The sequence below is a fragment of the Osmerus eperlanus genome, chromosome 20 (assembly GCF_963692335.1).
Source record: "Osmerus eperlanus chromosome 20, fOsmEpe2.1, whole genome shotgun sequence".
NCBI lineage: Eukaryota > Metazoa > Chordata > Actinopteri > Osmeriformes > Osmeridae > Osmerus > Osmerus eperlanus.
The window spans coordinates 5183304-5205858 of record NC_085037.1 but is presented as its reverse complement, the minus strand read 5'-3'; the positions used below and the strand labels follow the sequence as shown (position 1 = coordinate 5205858).

Sequence of the window (22555 nt, the reverse complement as noted above, 5' to 3'; positions counted from 1 at the left end):
TCCCGCCTAAAATAATATTATATAATAACCTTGTCTTGATGTCGAAAAAATTTATAGTAAATGATGCATGGCTATTTTACAGAGCACTATCACCAAACAAATGGAAGAGCTGTATTCCATCTGTTGGATGTTAATTACGCTGTTGATTCAGAAACGATCCTACAGGTGTTGTGGGAAGGGAACAAGGTAGGTGGAATGTAACTGTAAGGATAGCTTGGATCAACAGATCCCTGGGTCATACTGAATAAAATCATCTCTCTTTCTCACTGTCTCTACCTTCCTCACTCTCCCCCTCCCTCCCTCCCTCCCTCCCTCCCTCCGTCCAGTTCTCCCTTTGAGATAAACCACAAAGCGTTTCTCTCTCTTTCTCTCTCCATCTCTTACTCAAGCTAAAAAAAGGTATATTTAGATTCTGACACAAACAATAAAAGTGAAACATCGCGCCTCTAAAGCGGTTTCCTCTCCTCTGTTTGGCTGTGAATGTGGACTCACATAGCCATTGTGGGATAGTATTGGCAGGGAGCGCAGCAAGGTCTGGATGCATCATCTGTCTGGTGCAACTGATAAGCCAAACATTCTGCCTCCTCATACACATCTGCCTGCAGTGAATACAGAAGCTCTCACCGATGCTGCTGTGCTGTTCACAAAACCTGATCAATTGCCTCAGTCCGAAGAAGAAGGATTTCTAGTCTTTAATCTTACCAAAAAAATCATCAGCTGTAAATTAATGAATGAATGGCTGTGATGAGGTTGTTGTTTTGATGTTTAGGTAGTGACCTAAGACCAGTCACATTAGCATCTCTCGTCCTGTGAAATCCACACAGGGCGAGAGTGAAAATCCACTGAGAGCTCTGTCTGTGTGGGAGCCCAGCAAGATTAGTCACTGAAAGATTTAGTCTTCAGAAATATTCACAATCCTTTTCACCTTTAAATTTGCCTAAAGGGAGACAACAATTTCCGTGAATCAATTTATCTTGAACCTAGGGGACATTCCACCTTGCTCATGTTGCTGTGACAATTGAAGAAATTGAGTTCTTGTCTCAGAGAAAAGGTAAATTATTTATTTTCCTGTAAATGGAATCCAACATTGTTCAGTTTAGCTAAGAACAATTTATTAAAGGTTAAAAAAGGTGTGATGGGACTAGAAGACATAGTTATTACAATTACATTCATTGTAATAACTATGTTCACTATTTCAAAATTGAGAAGTCTGTGACGTCCATTTATACATTTCAATAATCTTGATATGTAAATTATCTCAAGAGGATGAGTAGAGTTGTTATTATTTAGTGGAATGCAATCATACTTCTAAACTGTTACTTGTCCTTCCTACTTTGTTCTTCGCATGCCCCAGCTAAGTGTAGAGGAAGTGGATTGACCGAATTAGACTTCAGGCAGAACAACAAGGAAGCTGTCAGTGAGCAGAGAATTCCTTACCTTCTAGCATCCATTAAAAATAAATGGGGAAAAAAACGATTGAGTCTACATGACAAATGGTTTTATTTATTCATGCAGTACTGTATCTTATAATAGTCAAAGATATATTGATTGATTGATACTGAAAATGACAAGTAGTACAGTTGCACAAAAACCTTGTAATATTGCTGGTATGACAGTTAGCAGAGCAAATCAACAGTGTAAACACCATTCATGAGATTCTATGGGATAGAAGTTTAAACTATCCTGTGTATGTGACTTCTTGCTGTGTGCATCACCTGCTTAAGAATTAAGCTGAGACACCGAAAGACTAGCCATCCCTAATCTCTAACCCCTGAAACAGCCACCACGTAGGGTAATCCTCATGGCATACCTGCCTACTGTGATTGACTCAGATGTGCACCAGATGCATCTTCAGTGGTTCTGCTCATTATAGAATCTGCTCAGAATGTCATTTGCCATGTCAGCCAAGAGTGGAATGGAACAGGAAACCATTGTTTGTTGCAAATATAACACAGTCTATAAAGAGCACAGAAAGGAGAATGGTTAAGGGCTATACAAATAAAGTTTGAAGTTTAAAGGTACATTCTGAAGAGTGAGACAAGAGAAGAAGAGACACACTGTGATGCTCCTTGAGGAGATTAAGTACTTCAACCATTTGAAATCCAGTGATGTAAACAGACATTTCTTCTATAGATAATGAAGCCAGGCTTGCTCTCTCCTGCTGTATGTGTCTGCTTGATTGATTATCATACCATTTATGCAATGAACTGTCATTGCCATGGAGACTCTGAAGTATTTTCTATTGTCAAACTTAATTTTACAGCACGTCGTGAAATACAGCGTGTGATTTGTATGCGTGGATTGAGCAGAGACTTGAGATGTCTATAAGAGACAAAATGGCTAAATATAGATACAGAGATCTAGACCGTTCAGAGTGATGGAGTTATTTCGACTTCAAACGGTGGCATTTATGAAACGTTTAGGCACACAGTAGCCTACTGCAGACTTTGCACCAGCGCTGGGAATTATATCCTTTGTCGTATTGCCGATTACAATTATTTGCTCCATGTCTTAAATGGTCTCGACTGCTGTTTTAAAGTAAGATCCTGTGAAAGTAAACATAACTTAATTTATAGTAATTATTGTTTACTCAGTCTAAAGGTAGTATATGCCTCAATAATATATAAATGATGAGACAACGTTGGCCTTGGTGGTGGGCAAATGTGTTTTTAGTTCCAGTCACAGTAATGACAGCACGCAGGCCACACTCAGCACTAGTTGCTTGTGAGAATTGATTGTGAGGTACCATGGACAGCGACGCTCCTAATGGCGCTTGTTCTAGTGATTTTCTTCTCATGTTTGGTAAGCGGTTGTGTTGCATTTTTGTGTCGTTTGCTTTTCAGTAAATCGTTTGTGATCGGTTAACTGCCCTCTCATACGCTATTCATTAAGGTGGGTGTGGTCATCATGGGGTTTGTGGGAAAGGGACGCACAGACGTGCCTAGGGAATGGACCGGTGTGATAAGTCTGAAAACTGGAATGAAAATATAAACTGTCAGACCAATGTCGAAATGCTCTCACGTTTGAATGGAGGGGATTTTAATAAGAGATAACCTTAACTGAACCAAGAGGAATGCGCTAAGTACTGGGTGTCTAATGAAAGCCTACACGACTGTTCGGGTTTATTAAAGAATACTACATATCACACTAAAAGTATTGGTACAAGGCCTCACTTAACTTTTTAAGGTGGACAGAAAACATATTTTTTTGTTAACAAACTCTGATTTTTGTTTACAAAAGCTGATTTGCTTTCCGTGGAGAAACACGGAGCGCGCGCGATCTGCGCAGCTCCGTGTGTTACTGACCGAGCGACCATGAATGATGTGGATTTTTCAGTTTAGTGAAGTCTCAAAATATCTTATTCTGCTTGCCAGGCCGAAGAGCGAATGGTCACATTCAGTTATCTTTGTATTGTCCAGTAAAACTAAAACCCGATTTCACGAAAATGGAACTTGTTGTCGATGCTGATTTAGCCTACTGATAATGACTAAGGCGAACAGTCAGTTAAGTCCGCGTTTGGATAAGTCGTTTTGCCTTTTTGAAATGATGGCAAAATGGTCAGATAATCATGAAGGAGATCAGTAGGTTAAGTGAAGCACAAGGTAACCCTTTACAAAACCTCTGATCTTCTTATTTAATCGCCTGTGATTCCGATGCCCACAGCTCGAATCCAGTGAGAAGCTTTTGCCTCCTCGACGGATCCTCCATTCAACTGCTCATTCACCCCCTCTTCACTCAAACCGACGACTCAGCAAATTGGTCTTCTGATGAGGATGCCACGTATTTTAACATTTCTGGATTCCATATACAGTTCTTTGATTTGGGGGTAAACCTTTGGACAGATAGGGGATTGCCTATCAAAGACGCAACCTACTTCAATGAGGCAACGACGAACAGGTTGGTGTTATGCTAAAAGTTGCAATTATGCGAAGGATGCCCTGCCCGCAAAGCTCACTCGGGTCTTTTCATATCTCTTAAACTTCGTGGAACCCATCACAAACAGAGAGCACTGAATCAAAACATAAAAGATTGACCAAATGTTGAATTTTGAGTTTTTTGCAATGTTTTTATTTTCATCAGATGAAATAGTTTACTTTGGATCGCACAACAACAATATTAAAGCTGCTTGTTGATGGCACTACGCAACGGGAGGACTTGGTTTGGACAGGTCTTACGCAGAGTCTGTCGGCTACAGGGCTCCTGGTCCCGGCGATCGAGTAGTCTGTTGTGTCTCTCTGCAAACCAGGAGCAGGATTTGGGGACCTGTTACAGGGATCATAGCAGTATCCACTGCTCAAGCGTCCACCGCACCCATTGTCACCAACACGCACCATTCTGTCACTCCTCTTCAAACCGCTGCCAACGCTTTCCTGACTGCTGCGCCTTCCCGGGGGATCCGAGGGGACATGAGCCCCTCAGTCGCCGGTTCCTGGTGGCCATGAAGCGGCAGAACGTGCGGACCTTGTCCCTGATTATCTGCACGTTCACTTACCTCCTAGTCGGGGCCGCGGTGTTCGATGCCCTGGAATCAGATTTCGAAATGCGGGAGAAGGAGCAGCTGGAGATCGAGGAGAAGCGTCTCCAAGGGAAATACAACATCAGCGATGATGACTATAAAAAACTGGAGACCATTATTCTGGAGGCCGAGCCCCACAGAGCCGGGGTTCAGTGGAAATTTGCGGGATCCTTTTACTTTGCCATCACAGTCATAACCACCATAGGTGAGTTTTCTTGCGAGTTTAATTGCGTAACGGCATTACGCACACCATTGTTTCGAAGACAGGCCTGTTTTACTGGCATTAGAACGTGTTTAACTGATGTCGTGTCCGTCAACGTCAGGTGAACAATTTAATGTATGCATGTATAGACTTAAAATCATTCCAGGACAGAAATATTGTAGCCGAAAGAACATACTTTGCAGGCAAACCCCTCAACAAACTTGTCGAGCAACATGTCTTCCCATCCTTAACCCTTAACTGACGTTGTCTACATTGAACGTTGACGAAAAGTTGTAAATACTGTGTTAACACACATTTAGTCTATGAATCCATATTAAGGATGTATGATTTCAGGATTTAAATGGCCAACTGTATTCTACAACTCTCATACCACAAAATCCTAAGAGGAAAAATATTGGTTAGAATACTCATCACGTGAATTGATTGTTTCAAGCACAAGAGGTCGACCTAAGATTTGATCGGTTATCGTAAATGCCTCAAAGACGTAGTTCAATTATTTAAATATTTACACATTCTTATAACAAGTCCGTTGTCTACTAAGAGACATACATCTGCGATTTAGTGAGGGTTAAACACTAACTGTGAAGCTATGGGCCGTCAGGATCTCATAAGCTATAGCTGTACCCCACGAGCGTGGTGCTGAAAGAACAGCTCCTCAGAGTTTGACTACCGACACGTCACGGGGGAGTATCTGCGTTAGACATAGCAGAAATGTCAGACTCCTAATCTTCATAACAATAAGCTCCAGTTGGAAAAAAAAACATTTTGTTATGAATTTGAAGAATTATGAAGAAATCTTTGGACAAGCATAAAAGCAATTGCGTGCAACAGATGCTTAACTGAATGATGTCTGAACAGTTGTAGATCGCCTAAACGTTTGCCCTTACAGCCAAATTGTTAGTCGTGCTTACTGTACATTCACACCGAGGCTATAATCAATGCCTGTTGTTTAGTAGACTAAATGAGTAATACATTTACAAGACGCACCCTGCAATCGAATAACATTGGTCAGACCCTCCTCCTACCTACCACTAAAGACCGGTTGTCCACGACAATATTGCATCTTATCTCGTTAAAATAATCGATTCAATGATGAAACAGCATTTCTAGTATTAAACATTAGGATGCATTTATGGATGAATAATTGCATGATTGAAACTACATGTGATAGAGTGTTATCGTGCATACACCTATGTAGGATATACATCACCTATAGCCTATATGCATCTTCCATTTCTGACTAAATAGATAGACACAGCTCTTAGAAGGCCTGAAAGCTGTAGTTCATCATTCAAACTGATGAAGGAGAAATGAATACACCGGTTCTGTAGTCCTCTACAGGTGTTTCTCTTGTAGTTTTAAGATGAAGGCTGCTAGAAACATGGCGGGCCTGTACTTTTACAGTAGGCCTATTGGCTTAATGGTTTCTTAATAGGGGCAATCATGTGATTGGCACTAAACACCAAGGGTATACATTATGTCCATGTAACCTCCATGTTGGCTGTGCACATTACTGCAGGCCCACTGCATCAAAGACTTCAACACTCCTTAGGGACCTGTCACATGGCCCATGTGTGGAACATAAGTAAGAAAAGTCAATATCTATGAGTGAACACACATAGATATGTGTGTTCTGCTGAAAATGTGGCTGAAAATGTGACCATGTCTCAAAGGACGTTAAAGGATAACCTTTTGCCTTTTTGAAAAATCTGTTTCTCCTTGTCACAAGTAAAAGCCTACAGGTGTCCCGCTGTGGGGGGAAAATAGTTTAGATTGCTAGCTGTCCTTCTTTGATCTGAGTAAATTAAGTTGGATAAGTTTTAAATAGAGTATACCTGCAAACGAAGAACCTGGTTTTAATCAACGTGAGAGTAGGAGCTATAATTAAAATAATATGTCTGAAATAGAAGACTAGGTGAAAAACTGTGATCACATGACAGCGCAGCTGTGGAAAGGTGCAAGCCCTAGTTGCCTTGGCGACACTGTAAAGTATCTTGATTATGTTTGCTGTTCCAACTTCACGTTTCCACCCGTCCTGATGGTCCAGTAAATTACTTCCCCACATTCTTGTGACCCAATTTACAAGGGCGTAGGTTTGCATAGGGATCATAGGGACTATAGTCACGACCAAAGTTTGGGAGAAACAATCGTCCCGACCAATATTTTGTTAATTTTTGAAAAAAATATCTATTTGCAAAACTCATTCATATTATTATCTATACTATGTTCGTCGCTGAGAAAAGTGAAAAATACATTTCCAAGTTAACCAATGCGCCCTCGAGCCTGCGAGACAAGATGATGTCATTTAAGTTAATTGGCTGAAGTGGCAGAGTCAAACACTTTGTGAATCGTGACTTGCAGAAAGAGAGCTGGCAGTACGCCAGGAAATTATAAAGCCTCATATTAGTATTTCGTTTGGTCTCAGCATTGATATTTTTGACCCTTTTGTGCTTTATAGATAGGAAAATGTCACCCAAAAAGAAAAGAGATATCCGAAGTTTTTTCAGCACCCAGAGAGTAAGCTATCAGGAAGGTCGTTGTTAGTTAGCTAGCTAGCTAGTAGGAAAACTACACACACAGTGCAAACCTGCTAGCCTTACACCGCCACCCATTGTACAATGGAAACATGTTTTGAAAGTTGTTAGTGTAGTAGAGCATGTAACTTTTGCTTGTATTAAATATATCCCTAGCGTCTGCAATCTTTCGACCAGTGTGTTCTTGTTGAAGCCAGAATGATAAAAGCTAACCTACCCACATAATGGGACCGTGCTAGTTTAGCCTAGTACCAGCAGGCTAGCAACTCAAAAGTGATATTAACTGATAATAAGTAGGCCTATATGATCCCTTGGATACTAATATCAGAGAATATCTAATATAGGGAGAACTGCCACTCTCGGGAAACTTCCGGGTTCTGAACTGGTTGCAGTTCCATGTGAGGGCGCTAACGAAGGCTCTTGTAATATGCATATCCCTGTCATTTTGACCAATGTCAGCAGTCAACTAAGCATGGTTAGTGTCTGTATTAAATTGATGAATTAGCTACTGTGCAGGGAAAAAAAGCACCTTGAAGATACAGATGTAGAGCAGGTTGGTTGTCCAGGATCGATGTGTTCAGAAACTGTCGCACGTCATCTCAGCTGATTAGAGCATACAGAAGCTAATTAGCCTAATTAGGGCTACTGGACGCTTTTCCCCAAAACACGACGCACTCGGGTAGTTTCCTTAGCCCATGTTGAGAGTTCTGTATCATAATTGCATCATGCAGTGTCATGTCAGGGGCCAGGCTAATGGAGTAACCTTGCGAGGCTTGACATACGATAGAAATCATTAGACTGATCTGTCTATCTGTCATTCAACAAAGTAAACCACATCGGTGTACATTTCACTCGCCAAACCTACTTAGCAAGCGACCTTGACCCGCTCCATCAAATACAAAATACAGTAGGCTGCATTCATGTTTTGTTGCGTCTAATGTATAGCTGAGTTACTTCATAGAGGACATACGAGAGCTAATCTAATCATCAAAGGTGCACTACGCCAGACATTCAATTCTGAACAATACTGTAGTCAAGGTACTGTAGGTATTACACATTATGAGTACAACCAGACAGATGTACTGCATACTGCGTAAGACCTACAAAATGTGTCACGTCACAAATATACAAAAGTGGCAGGTCAACCGCAACAATAAATTGTAAAGAAATACCCAAGACATGAGACATTCCATTTAATATCCAACAATCAGAAAACAAATCTTATATAGAAGTCTCTTCTCATTTATTTGATTACGAGGTGACGCTTTAAATGTAGACATTAGCGACCACTCCATCACATCTTTCTCAGCACTATAGATTCTAATTGGCGTTGCTACCAGCGTTACCTTCACAGTGGAGCCAATTTGAAACGTAAGTGTGCCTTTTTAATGGAAACAGTGGGTAGGAATAACATTAATTGATACTATGTCATACTGGGTGGCATTTATATTGGCCCTCTGCCAAACTCATGAGGGCCAAACTTTCCTTGTTGACAATCAGTACAGCTCACTCTCTTCCATGGCCACATGCAGACATACAAGTGAGCGTGTCACTTGTTTTCTGTCACCATATGTGGCCAGTCTTTATAGCAAATGAGTTGAAAGGCTCATTTGCCACAGTTGTAGCTTTTCGTGTCAAGGCAACAGCAGGACACTGTCAGGCATTTGATTGACACTGCACTTTGTTTCCTCGACTGTCATCACAGAAGTAGATTGGGTTTCGTAGGGGGTTGGGATTGGGTTGTGGGGTTTTGAAGGTGATTGTTTTGTCACTGAGAGAAAGAGAGAGAGAGAGAGAGAGAGAGAGAGAGAGAGAGAGAGAGAGAGAAAGAGAGAGAGAGAGTGTGTTGTGTTTGTGTGAGAGAGTATGCTAGAAAGAGGGAGTGTGCGCAGAGGGTCAGTGGGGATTCGTGAGGCTAATCTTAGCCGTGTTCTGTGGGGTTAGAAGGGGGGGAGAAGTGTTGTGTGGGGGGAGGGGGGGTTGCACATAGCCCAGCGTTTTGATGATTGCCTTGACTAATGCTAATAGCTACAAGTTTGCTTTCTCGAATTTGGACAAACGGATTACAGATATTTTTTCATTGATAAAAATTGTACTTCTACAGAGGGTTGGAGAATCAAGTACGACCCAATCTTTCCATGCCACTGCCTGGAATGATTATCCATTTATCTCCATGAATACACCTCTAAAATGCTGTGTTGATTCACTTTCACTTTCACTTTTAGTCATTTAGCAGATGCTCTTATCCAGAGCTACTTACAGTAAGTACAGGGACATTCCCCCAAGGCAAGTAGGGTGAAGTGCCTTGCCCAAGGACACAACGTCATTTTGTCTGGCGGGGAATCGAACCGGCAACCTTCTGATTACTAGCCCGATTCCCTAACCGCTCAGCCACCTGACTCCCCGATTCGTTGGGATGTTTAGAAAGATACACTATAAAAAAATAATCAAAACACTAAAGTCGTCCACCAAGATGGTGTTTATGCATGATAAACATCAAAGTCAACATAGCAGTTGAAAATCATTACCTTTTTGCATGGTTGAAAAAATACTATAATAACCCTGATATTCATGTTAAAAGATGGATGTATCAAAGGCCTGAAACCTACTTGGCTCTCCTTTCTCATGAAAAATGCATCAAAATGTGCAGGAATCCTTTAACATTTGTGCAATAAAGGGGTATGATTATTAATAATAAACACAAATTATGCCGTAATCTGTTTGAAATATTCATATGAGTGATTTAAATATTGCAAAATGCTTTAAAACATACAGTGGGTTATGTGAATATGGGATAAAGATGTGAAATATTAAATTTATAAAACCTAGAAGACTTTTAACTAGCTTCTTATCCATTTGAACCTATTTTTTTTTTACAATTATTATTATTAATATATTAAATATAATAACAAAATATCTAAGACAAGAAGGATTAGTCATCAATTGCATGTTTATCTAAACTCAAACATCTGTTTATTATGGTACGACTAACCACCCCTGCTTTTAACCCTCGTGCTGCCTTCGGGTCACATGACCCAAAGGTTCATAACGAACCATCGTTGTGTTTACCCAATTTTACCCAATACAAAAACAAATTAAAATAATTTTCTTTTAACCTTTGCAATGTGGGGGGTCTGAGACAGCCCAACGGTTAAAAGAAAATGCTTCACTTTGTCTTTGTATGCGGTAAATCTGTCGCAATACGACGGTGGGTCACAATGACTGATGGGTCAGAATGACCCGAAGATAACACAAGGGTTAAGTATTCCAAACATTGTTCACCCTAGATGTCTGGCTGTAGCAAGTGGGCGATTCAGCATTAGCTGTGACATTTAGCCCACCTGTACTCATCCTTTGGCTGCAAGTCGACTATTGATCCATGAAGTTCATTTCTCCCCCACTATACACACCAAGCCTTGTGAGTCAGCATGCCACAAGGCCTGTGTCTCCCCCTGGGGCTGCGTTCCCCGGGGAAGAAGATGCAGGAACTCTTCCACTGTCTTTTAGTGGCCCTGTGCTACCTCCTTGTTGTTTCCAGATAGCTACGGTACGTTGGACCTGGACAAGGTGTGTCTATCCCTAACTCCTCTCTCCTCGCTCTAAAACACCAATGATAAAGCACCCTGAGTAACTGCTCTAGGTTAGCAGTGTGTTGTGGTGCAGTTTCATACCTGAAGCACATTGCCACTGGTCTCCACTGAGTCGGGTCCTGTAATCTGAGTTTCTGCAGAACGAGGCAAGCAGTGGCTGCACACTGCGATCCACAAGTGGCTTCTTTGATACTAAATAGTATGTCCCTGGGGGATTGTTAAATAAATACTGTTCACACAAAGTAGTGAGAGAGTAGTCTCCGAACATTGCACTCACAGCGCCCCCTACAGCATAGATAAATAAATGGCATTAAATGGACAATGTGCGCTTTCACACACTGTAACACACACTGTACCATGATTAGGATGTTTAAGAAAATGTTGACTAATTGAAATATAACCGAACACCTAAACTTGTTCAGGTGTCTCCAAGCGCAAAACCCCTTACAAACTCCCAAGGGTAATACCTGATCATCATGATTATCTGATGACATGACAGATAGGTCATCATGCACTGCAGGACATCGCCTTGAGGAGCCAGACAGCCAAGCAGAGGTCTACTGTCCGGAGCTGGCTCGGCTGGCCTGGTAGCATGACCTCCTGCGCGGGAGGAAGCGAGGGGGGAGACAGAGAGCAGGGGCTAACAAACGAGCTTGACCAGCAGTCAGAGAGAAGCCACCAGGGAGGAACACCGTACAACGTTTTTTGTCATAAAAATATTGGAGTAATCTTCGAGACACATACAGCAAATCCTCATTAAAAGTGAAAGGGGGGGGATAGAACGAGAGAGAGGGGGGGCTGGGAACAGTCCGGCCAGAAACCAAAGCTGGTGTCACTGTCTTCAGGCAGGTGGTGTGCAAATGCCTGTTGCTTAGCAGCCCTCAACGGCCTTTTTGGCTTATGTGTGCACTGCACATCATTACGTGTGCCTTCACAGAGGGGCAGAGTGACAACTTGGGACAGATTTCAAGAGAGACACATCACAAAGTAGCATACAGTACTGTTGCTCTGACAGGCTGGTTATATTCCACATAGCTCTCTCATTTTCTCCAGTTCCGCTATCTGGCCAAGGTTGATAATCAAGCCTGAAGAACACCCAGTGGGGGATATAGCTCAATGCAATCAGCAGAGGAGCAGAGAAATCCTAAGTTTACAGACGGTTACTTTTGTTATTTTTCTTCCTCAGTCAGTCTAGTGGTCCAGTGATGAGTAATGCCAGACTATATTAAAACCTTTCACATTTGTGCAGCACCTTTTAAGGGTGGCTACTCTGACAGCAAGACTGTTCTGTGTGTGTGTGTGTGTGTGTGTGTGTGTGTGTGTGTGTGTGTGTGTGTGTGTGTGTGTGTGTGTGTGCATAATCGTTCTCTAACAGAATGAGATAGCTGAATGTCATGGTCTTTTTTTAACCATATCTGGAATTCAAAACCCCTGCCTCTAAACAGAAGTAAGGTGAGAACCTTTATTAACAGAAATCAATACTGCTATAACTGCTTATGATTGCCAGCCAATAGCAAATAAGGTCAGTGAGCTGCAATAAGTACTGGCATTTAACATTCCCATCAATACCAACCCAAACTGTGTATTGGTGATCCCTTTTTAATGCCAAGGGAGGCAGATTCTGTAATCATCTCTTCCAAAGTCATTCCCACATATTTGTTCACTCATCCAGCCATTAGTCTCAAAATTACATGCATTTGTTTGGAATTAAACTGTCAATGAATGGTGCTGTAACACTGTTTTCTCACAGAGACCACTTACAGGTGTTAGATATCACTGCGATCTCTGTCAATACAGTACTCTCTGGCTAGGATCCTTATGTCGCGTGAAGAAAAAGTACACTAAATGACCAGAATTCTGATTTGATTTACTGTAGTATGAACCAGATCCTGTTTCTCCAACCTGAACCCTGTTGTACTGGTCTGGGTGTTCTGTTATGAACACCCCATAAGTGTTGCCGTCGCCGCCCTCTCTATGCCTCCCTTCTCCTTGAGAGCTCACGCTGGCTATGAAAGCCACTGTAGAAGCTGTCCACGAGAGCTACAGGAGCTCAAAAATAAGATGGAGACAAACAGGTCTCAGAGGAGAGACTTCAAAGATCCCAGCTGTATTCAGACGGTGAAAATTAGTCAAACATCCTTTTAAATTAAGCACAGAATTATGCCGTCCTTTGTTGTTATCTTGAAGTATAAGTAACCCCCCCCACACACACACACCCACACACAATGTTCTCACTGAGACAGTATCTCTAATGCTGTGTGGCCTACAGGTGAAGTGATATTATCTTGGAGCTGTGAGAATGAACAGCTAGCTGATAAAGTAAAAGAGACAGTGGTAATAAAATGAGCTTTTAGAGCAGCAGGTGGATCCTCACAGCCTAGCGTGAAGATCCCTGCTTGCGTGTGTGTGCCGTTGTATGTGTGTATTGTGTGGTGGACTGAAATGAGAAGGCATTGTCTGCCCTGCACTTAAGCACCGTTTGTTTACCTTGCTCAACAGGTCACGCAGCAAATGATGTGAGTTCTTAACCTGCAGTGCTGCCCAATGCATGCCGGATTCTCAGAGAAAAGGACAATTTCAGTAACTCTTGTCCTCTGTCACTGCTTGTGGACTTGTCTGACATGTTACACTACAGTACAAACCAATACCATTCAGTGAAAACATTTGAGACAAGACGATGTGAATGAGTGATAATTCAACTGAGTGACAATTAGCGAGGCATCACGTGTTTGCTGGAACCCAAAGAATGCGCTCAGTTGACAAACAGGGAGCTGTGGAGACAAGTAGCATTTGACAGAAACGAATGCTCATAAACAGCCGCCCGGTTCCCAGTCCCAGATAGCTCCTATCAGAGGAAGAGCTGGCAGGGCTTCACACAGTGTTCTCTGTTCCCCTCTCCTGGCCTTCATTAAAACGCCATGGCTCATGGCAATTAATGCTGCCAGGCGACTGAAATAATTCAAGGTGGATTAACCTCCAGAAGAGATGAGCAAAGAAAAGCCACCCGTTCAAGCAACTGCTCTATTCTGCTCTATTCGGCTCTATTCTTGTGGATTAGGTAACCTGTCTGTGACGTGAATGCCAATGAGGAACCTGGATGTTGTTGGGTAACCACAAACGCTGCAACACTATGCTGGATGTCAAGAACGTGCGATGAATAAACCAAACACACACACACACACACCAAAGGAAATAGCTGTGTCAGCAGAACAGCATGCTTACAGTGTAATGCATGTGCATGCACCTGCGCATGCACATAAACACCTGTGGATCTCAGCCCAGTAAGAGTGGCAGTTCCCTTGACGACATGAGACGATACAGTCCTTGCAGCGGGACAATAGATTATGGAGTCCAACGCCAAAGCAGGAACGCACACATCCAGTCAAGATGCAGGTTCTGAGACAAACCTATCTATGGAGTCGTTATTTAAACAGCTGTTCACAAGACTTCAATGGAACATTTTATTCCTGTCACACTGGGTATACTACTGGGCTGAGGAGCCCATTTCTGCACAGTCATGAGTGCTACAAATCAAATATGATTTATAATTCATCATGGCTGCCAGTGTAATTCATAATTGTCTAATTACCCTGCAGGAATAATTTGAGCTATAAAAATCTATATTAATTAGACTATTTAATGTGCAAGAAGGAAGAGAGACAGCATGCTTTAAGCTTGCAAATTGTAAAACTGTTCATTAATTTTTTAATGACTGTACTATGAAATGAAAAAAAGTGTATTCCTACATACAAAAACATTGCATGCAAGAGCTCACTATAGTAAGATACTGTATGAATACCTTTACAAATGTGTACTTTCACAAAGGTATTGTAAACAAAACCCCATAGCAAGCTTGAATTATACTTAGCTGGATTTCAGTTATTTACTCTGCAAAGGAAAATTCACATGTCTGTTTTGGGAAGCCATAGGTAGAAAGAGAGAGAAAGAGAGGTAGGTGGGGGAGAGAGAGGGAGAGAGAGAGCTAGAGAGAGAGGGAGAGAGGAGAGAGAGAGAACTATAGATGTTTCACTGATGTGAGCTGCAAAGAGACTAATATAAGGACACTTTTCCTCTGACAATTTCAGCCTCGTGTTCACACCTTGCCATTATTATACCCCAGCAATCACACTTTGACAACACAGAAGGACAAACTGCAGCAAAAGACAACTATAAGAAAAAAGATATAGTGTGTGTATGTCTGAGTATGTCTGTAAGAGCAACTCCTTATACATTTTTTTGTATCTCACTGAAAATGGTCCAAGACTATGAGTTCATGCTGAAGTGGAGAGATTCATCTTGCAGAAGTCTGCTGTTCTTGACCTGTAGCTGAACCTTCCCGTCCTTGCAGAAGTCTGCTGTATAAGTCTGCTGTTCTTGACCTGTAGCTGAACCTTCCCGTCCATGCAGAAGTTCAAATCTTTGATAAACAGAAGGGGTCACAAGAGCACATTTCATATGCACATAAAATTGTTTTCACTGCATGCTGCAAATCACATTGATTGAAAGCAGAGTTTATAAAAAGAACCCATGGACACGTGATTGAGTGGGTGGACATCCCACTAGGGAAAATATTGAATCAATACTTGGGCTTAAACTTGCCTAGGTTAGATCCATGTAAACAAATGGAACAAATGGAAGACAGCGTGTTGCGTTGGCCTGTTGTAGGTGGGTGTTATTTGGCGCTTTGGCGGTTGATAATAGCATCTGAAGAGACACTAGGGAGGCCTCTAAGAGTGTTTGCATCGTTCGCTATATTCAACAAATCACTATGGCTCTCATTCATTACCATGCACTGTACATACAATGCTGCACATCATGTGCAATGCGTTGCAGGTGTTCTGCAAGAGTTGATCATGTGTTGTATCTGTACAGTCAATCATTGAGATGACACCTATTGTTACCAGTGCAGGTTGCTTCTCAAATGCCTGGTTCAATTAGTGTTGGAGCCAGAAACTTGTGGCCTAAAGATGAAGTCTAATTTAGCTAAAAGCTTTATTGGCGTCTCCTTGACTCCTTTCTCATCCAATAACTCCTACATGAGCTCCCACACTGCACTTCTGCGCAACAAAGTTTGGGCTAATTGGACACCCATATCATCTTTGGGCCCAAATAAGATTAATGGGGTGGCCACATTTCTGTATTGGCCTCCACTGTATTCAATACTTGTTTTAGAAGAGGTAAAGGACCCTTCTGGAGACTTCCTGCTTGATGAATCAAAGCCAAACATGGACTTCTTGGGAATTTTTAAGGAAAAATGCAGGTCTGGTGGTACAGTATAAGACTGGTGAAGATGCCACTTCACTGTCGTAGCACTGTAGAGCATCACCTCACTGTAGTAGCAATACCGACGCTGTATGTTGGCAGCATCATTCCAGTCTTCTACGCTGTTAACGTGCAGTTTGTGGTCTCTTCACAGGTTACGGCCACGCCGCACCAGGGACCGACGCAGGGAAGGCCTTCTGCATGTTCTACGCCGTCCTGGGCATCCCGCTGACCCTGGTCATGTTCCAGAGCCTGGGCGAGAGGATGAACACTTTTGTAAAGTACCTCCTGAAGCGCATCAAGAAGTGCTGTGGCATGCGCATCACCGACGTGTCCATGGAAAACATGGTGACCGTGGGCTTCTTCTCCTGCATCGGCACGCTGTGCATCGGGGCGGCCGCGTTCTCCCACTACGAGGACTGGAGCTTCTTTCAGTCCTACTACTACTGCTTCATCACATTAACTACCATAGGCTTTGGGGACTTTGTGGCCCTGCAGAAGAACCGGGCCCTGCAGAGAAAGCCCCTGTACGTGGCCTTCAGCTTCATGTACATTCTGGTGGGCCTGACAGTGATCGGGGCCTTCCTCAACTTGGTGGTGCTGCGCTTCCTGACCATGAACAGTGAGGACGAGCGGCGGGACGCGGAGGAGCGGGCCTCGTTGGCGGGCAACAGGAACAGCATGATCATCCACGTCCAGGAGGAGTCGCTGCAGCGCGGCCGGCGGCGGAGAGAGCAGCAGCAGTACCGGTCGGAGGTGACCGACCTGCAGTCCGTGTGCTCCTGCATGCACTACCACTCACATGAGTTCGGCAGCTCCAGGGGAGGAGGGGCACTTGGGGGAATGGGCGGAGACTTCTCCCACCAGAACTCGTTCATCTCACAGCTGAACCCCCATCAGTACTTTCATTCGGTCTCCTATAGGATCGAGGAGATCTCTCCCAGCACCTTGAAAAACAGCTTCTTCCCTTCACCAATCAGCTCTGTGTCCCCGGGCATCCACAGCTTCACGGACAATCACCGACTCATGAAGAGAAGGAAATCTATCTGAATCAGTAGAAAAGAAAGCGTTCCTTTTTTTATACAGCAAGTCAAATGCATCTCTATTGCTGCGCCTAACCAAATCTAATTTTTTAGCAGTTTTCCTTATCGGTTGATACAAAAAAAATCATATACAAAGGATTAACGGGGAGGAGGCCAAGAGTGTTTGACATTACACCAAACTTGGACAAGAATCATGTTATCTTGTGGGGGATTCAAAGCATGATGCATGGATATTTATTTTTTCAGCAAACAGGCCCATTTCAGAAATACAAAACAAAAACCACCAGGACATAAAATCCTTCCTTATTGCGGACTTACACAAATTATATATTTACCTTGGTAACATGCCATATGATGCACACTGGACATTTTGGGGATATTTTTCAAGGGATATGCCTGTTTCACCTTAACTTGAAATGATTGCAATTATGTAATATTCCATTGCCTCACTGCAGACAAAGAATTTGAAATGACCTAAAAGCATCAGGTATCATTTTCTATAAGCAATCATATCTTGGAAAATAAGTGATCACAAAACGTCATGCCTAAATATTGTTGCTAAAATTAGCATGTGCATTTGTGTGCCATGGTTACTTTGTCATCATTTGTATTTATTTTTCAAAACAAAATTCGAAGTAAATTTCCAAATATTGTGTATGTCTTTTGAATTTGAGATTGTGTAAAATGAGGACAGGAAATGGGGTCAGAGAGGTCATCTAGTTTGGGAAGAATTGATAAGTGCATGTAGTATGGCTATACATATTGAAATGCATCTTGACAAATGAGGAAAATATCATCCTGGGATTAAATTACATTGAATAGTTTTGATTGCAAGTAATCTCAAGAATTGTTTAAAAAACATAACATTGTGCCACACCGAAAGTGATTCCAGCATTTGTTGTGCAAGCTGTGTTTATATGCTTTACACATGTTCGTTTGGTTGTAAAATAGTCTTTGCTCTCAGGTTTGAATGAAAAGCATTTCTGGTTTCCTCCCAAAATCGAATTACTTAAAGAATACATCTGCCAAACTAAACATGATACATATCAAGTTTTTATTTTTAAGTAGTTCTCATTTTCCAAGAGAAGGTCCTTAAGATGCATCATCTTACTACAAGAAGTTGTTGAAACTTGTTCAGTTTGGCTGTTTGGTCTCAGAGCACATGAAGGTACGATACACAGCAGCTCTACAATAAGGAAACAATAAGGAAGCCATCAAAGACCAGTGACAATAAAGCATGTTATTGTGGGTGACAGGCTAGTGTGCAACGTGAAACAATAGTTTAGATACCGGTCTCCAGCAAGTAGAGTATACATTTTGCCCCATGATAGGGTGAATACAATAATAATTGTCATTCAGTTTTAAATAATGTTTTCTTTGTGAGTGAGCAATGGGTTACTGGTTACCATTTCATCAAGCAAAATACAAAATAATTCCACCAACAACTTTTCATGACCTCTTATAATACAGTTCCTAAAGTGGTTGTATTTCTTAGTTACAGTACATATCAGAGAAACAGAACAATCCAATGGATCTAAGACTGCAAGTAAACATCCCATCATAATCAATGTCACACTTTTCTGTTTTAGTCCCTGCAGCCATGTCACAGCATCGATGGAAAATATGTAAATTGTGTAAATACTTATATAAATTGATATGAATATATTGTACAGTATATTCATAAAATCCTTTGGAATAAACAATGCCTTTCCACAGCTCAGATGCGTAAGCATTTTTACACATTTTAGCATAATGTGCCTTTAAAAAAAACCCGTAGATGTTTCTATGATATTAGGCACATTTTACAAGCCTGGTTTCAGATCTATTCTGCATGTACTTGAGCCAAGAATAGCTAGTCATAATGTAGATATTTTTGGATTAAGTACAAACATGACATGGTCTAGGCTTTTAATATTTTCAATACCTAAACTTACCAAACAACCATCTTGGATCTCTTCTACAGTGCAAATGATACACATTAAAACCAAAGCAGAAATTCACTTTCAGCCCACCCCATTGCCCAACAGTTTCAAAGTACAATGTTCAACAGTGTTTATTGTGAAATAACTGCTCCTGTCACACTCATTGACGACAACTGAACTTTCTAGTCGTCATTCAACACAACAGATGAAAGTTCCAGTACTCCTGTCCTGAATTCTGCTTTCTGTATTACTTGCTTTTGAATGAAATATTTACCAGCATATCAATGGCTGATTATACCACTGAGGTAGCTATCTAACAGTATAATCAAGTGATTTTATTGCACTTGAACAATAAGCTATACAGTCTAAATCTATAAGCCACACCTGGGGGGAATGTATGAGCCATATTTGGAGTTCCAAACAAACAAATCAACTCTATGCTGCTCCCCATGAGCTGTAGGTCAAATTATGTCATATCTCCATGGCAACATTCAGCTGGAGGGAAGGTGTCTTCTTTAACGACAGATGCCATTTCGAAATGTGTGTTGAAAAATTCTATGTGACAGACATGTTACAAGGACATATTATATACAATATACCGTATTTCTATTTTTTTTCCGCCTTCAACACAATGTTTAGGATTGTCCACTTTTACATGTGTCCAGCCTTACTGTACACTTGGCTTTTGACCTCCATGCTTTACTACGGCAACAGTACCTGTATGAAGTGGATGTGAGACTAGATGGCGTTTGGTCTCAATATGTTTCTCATTTGGACTTGACATGTTTAGCAGACAACTCCATGTGCTATCCATTCCTCCATCAACAGTCAGTGCCATGTTTTCCTATGACAGGGACAAAGAGACACCAATTGCACTACTATCAGTGTCACACAAACTGTCAGTATGTTTGTATGAATTCATTTTCTTGTTCTACATCTTCTTTTTCAGATATTTTTCTTTGCAATAGAAAATTCTGCAACATTTTACAGCAAGTTTACATTAACTACCATGTGGTTACATAGCAGTACCTAAAGTAACAACATTGTAGGTACATAGGAGTTACAAAATGATTAAATTGTGTTAAGTGTTAGGGGTACAAGTTATTACTTAAATCTAAGAAGCCACAGTATGGGTGAGGGGTGTAAGGGATAAGTAGATGTTGTAAAGGGGCAGTTGAAGGTTGTTTTACCAAAACAATATCAACATCAACACCCACTTCCCCTTGGAAAGCCGAATAAGCTGTATTGCTAAACCGTAACGATCAACATATGCTTTCCTTTGTAACTACAATGTGACCATAGGTATCGTAAAGTTGTTGCATGGTAGTTCATTTAACCTTATGGTAAAGTGTTGCAGAAAGTTCTTCTTTAGGTCAGACGAACAAATTATATGTACACTATTCCATTGAAAGCTTGGAAATATTAGTATCTTATCTTATATTATGATAGTTCAATGGACATATTGAGCCAATAAATATTTCATGTCATGGTTTGGTTTATAACTCCTGATGTCAACACATTCAGAGATATGGGTTCTCTCTTTTCAATAAATGGGAAAGAGATCCTTGTTAAGAGAGTATATTTCCATTTACGTTTGTATGTTTTCATTTATGTGTGTGCATGATTTGGTGTGGATGACTCCCTAGGTCACATGACCTGGGTGAAGCCATGACACACTTGAATAAACTATGAGCCTCTTTCTGACATGCCCCAAACCCCCTCTGCCTTCTGACTCAAGTCTGTGTTTGGGCTCACACTAAATTAAATATCACCTCTAGGTACATTGTGACATACCTTACCTTACACAGTTGGCTACTTATACCTTAACATACTTTAAGGACAGCAAGCATTGAAAACACTGATAAACTTCATATCGTCAAATATCAATTTCAATTTAGACCTCTAAAGATACATTTAATCTGATTGGGACAAAAGAGTCCGAATAATCCATATATTTAGAAGATTTATAAGTAGTCTTATGACTTTTAATTACAGAGACGTGTCCATCAAACATTTCCCAAAACATTAACTATAATGACATCTAGTTACACAATTTAAATACGTGGCTAGGATGCCACAGGAGGATACAATGTGATGTAAAGCAAACAAGACAGAAAAGCATTGAGAAATTCACCCCGCACCAATACCTAAATTCGAATCAATCTTGGTAAGTAGAAGTTTCCTAAGCTTGGTGTGAAATATTAATGTACTGACAGAGCTACCATATTGCACAAAGACAGAAAGAGAGAAATAAGCTGCAAAGCAGATGTCTCTAAGCTTGGTGTGATATGTAAATGAGCCCCAGTGATAGACTGCAGTCTCACATTGACTGTGCACATATTGGACCATAACCCATAGACGTCTCCTGTAAATTGCTTTGTGCCCTAATGTAGGTGTATTTGTGGAAATAAGATGTGCCTGAGTGAGATTTGATTAACACAGTAGTATGCCTACAATATTTATTCGCATCATGCATGCATGCTAGTCTATCAAAAGATCGAGTTGACAAAATAAACATCAACCTCACACAGGCTAAGTCACCATCAACTATTTTTAAAAGCTCTGGTTGGTTTGCAGTTCATCTCGGGAAACTTTTCACAGATTATTGATATGCGTACAGTGTGTGTGTGGAGGGGGACAGAAAAAATGTGCAGTAGCGCATTTTTGCTGGCATCTCAGCTGGATGTTCTTGTGGATGTTCTGCAGTAGGTGGGGGAGCATCAGCACGGAATCCGTATTTATCCCTTCCCACACCTCAGTAATTATACTGTCAGGCCTGGACGTCAGGGAGCGAGGAAGGCGACACAATAAGAACAGTGGTGGAGGGGCGTTGAGGCCCTCTCCCAGCATTAAGCCTGTAATTTCACCACATCTCAAATGATCATGTAAGCAGAGCCAAGTTGGTCTGCTGGAGAAATCTTTTTTCCTTCTTCTTCTTCTTCTTATCCCCCATAGCAGTGATATGAAAGAGCTGCTAAATAGGCAGGTGTTGGTGTGTCTTTTCAAGCCTGGCTTGAGAACGAAGGACGGTGACAACTGAGTCTTTTGAGAGGTTATTGCCGATATCCTTTGACAGCTCTGAATGGAAGCTGCTTGACAAATGGGAAGACAGGACGGGAGTGAAAACTGTCATGGAAAAATACTGTTATGAAAACCTAAAATTTGATTATTTCAATCTAAAGTGACAATAAATGACTAAAGTGAAGCCATGACACGCAGCTGTAACCAATTTGAAGATACAGCCTTCAGGCAGTCTCACATCTCATTTCAACTGTCCAGACTACTTTTCACAGATACAGTGGTTATAGGGTGCTGCGATGAAGGTACGATTACAGTCAGATCTTTCAAAACACAATATGTTAGTTCTAAGCACTGTGGGTTTCACTGCATTCATTCATTGCCATTATCTATCAGGTTTGAGGAAGCAACTGAAGATACAGCAAAGCCCATAGAAATCTTACACCA

At 41.4% G+C, this 22555-nt stretch overlaps 1 protein-coding gene across 1 annotated transcript; it reads left to right on the top strand.

Moving 5' to 3' along the window:
• The first annotated feature begins 3297 nt into the window (after positions 1-3297).
• kcnk9 (potassium channel, subfamily K, member 9) lies at positions 3298-20795 on the top strand. The gene is made up of 2 exons (XM_062446131.1): positions 3298-4721; positions 16280-20795. The coding sequence occupies exons 1-2, from the start codon at positions 4133-4135 to the stop codon at positions 17173-17175; spliced, it is 1485 nt and encodes a 494-aa protein (XP_062302115.1). The 5' UTR covers positions 3298-4132; the 3' UTR covers positions 17176-20795.
• Positions 20796-22555: the final 1760 nt, after the last annotated feature.

Bases quoted from the DNA above. Each gene is read 5' to 3' on its own strand.
- kcnk9 (XM_062446131.1), top strand. From the start codon at position 4,133: ATGGCACTACGCAACGGGAGGACTTGGTTTGGACAGGTCTTACGCAGA. The intron at 4,722-16,279 runs GTGAGTTTTCTT...GTCTCTTCACAG, and splicing joins CACAGTCATAACCACCATAG to GTTACGGCCACGCCGCACCA.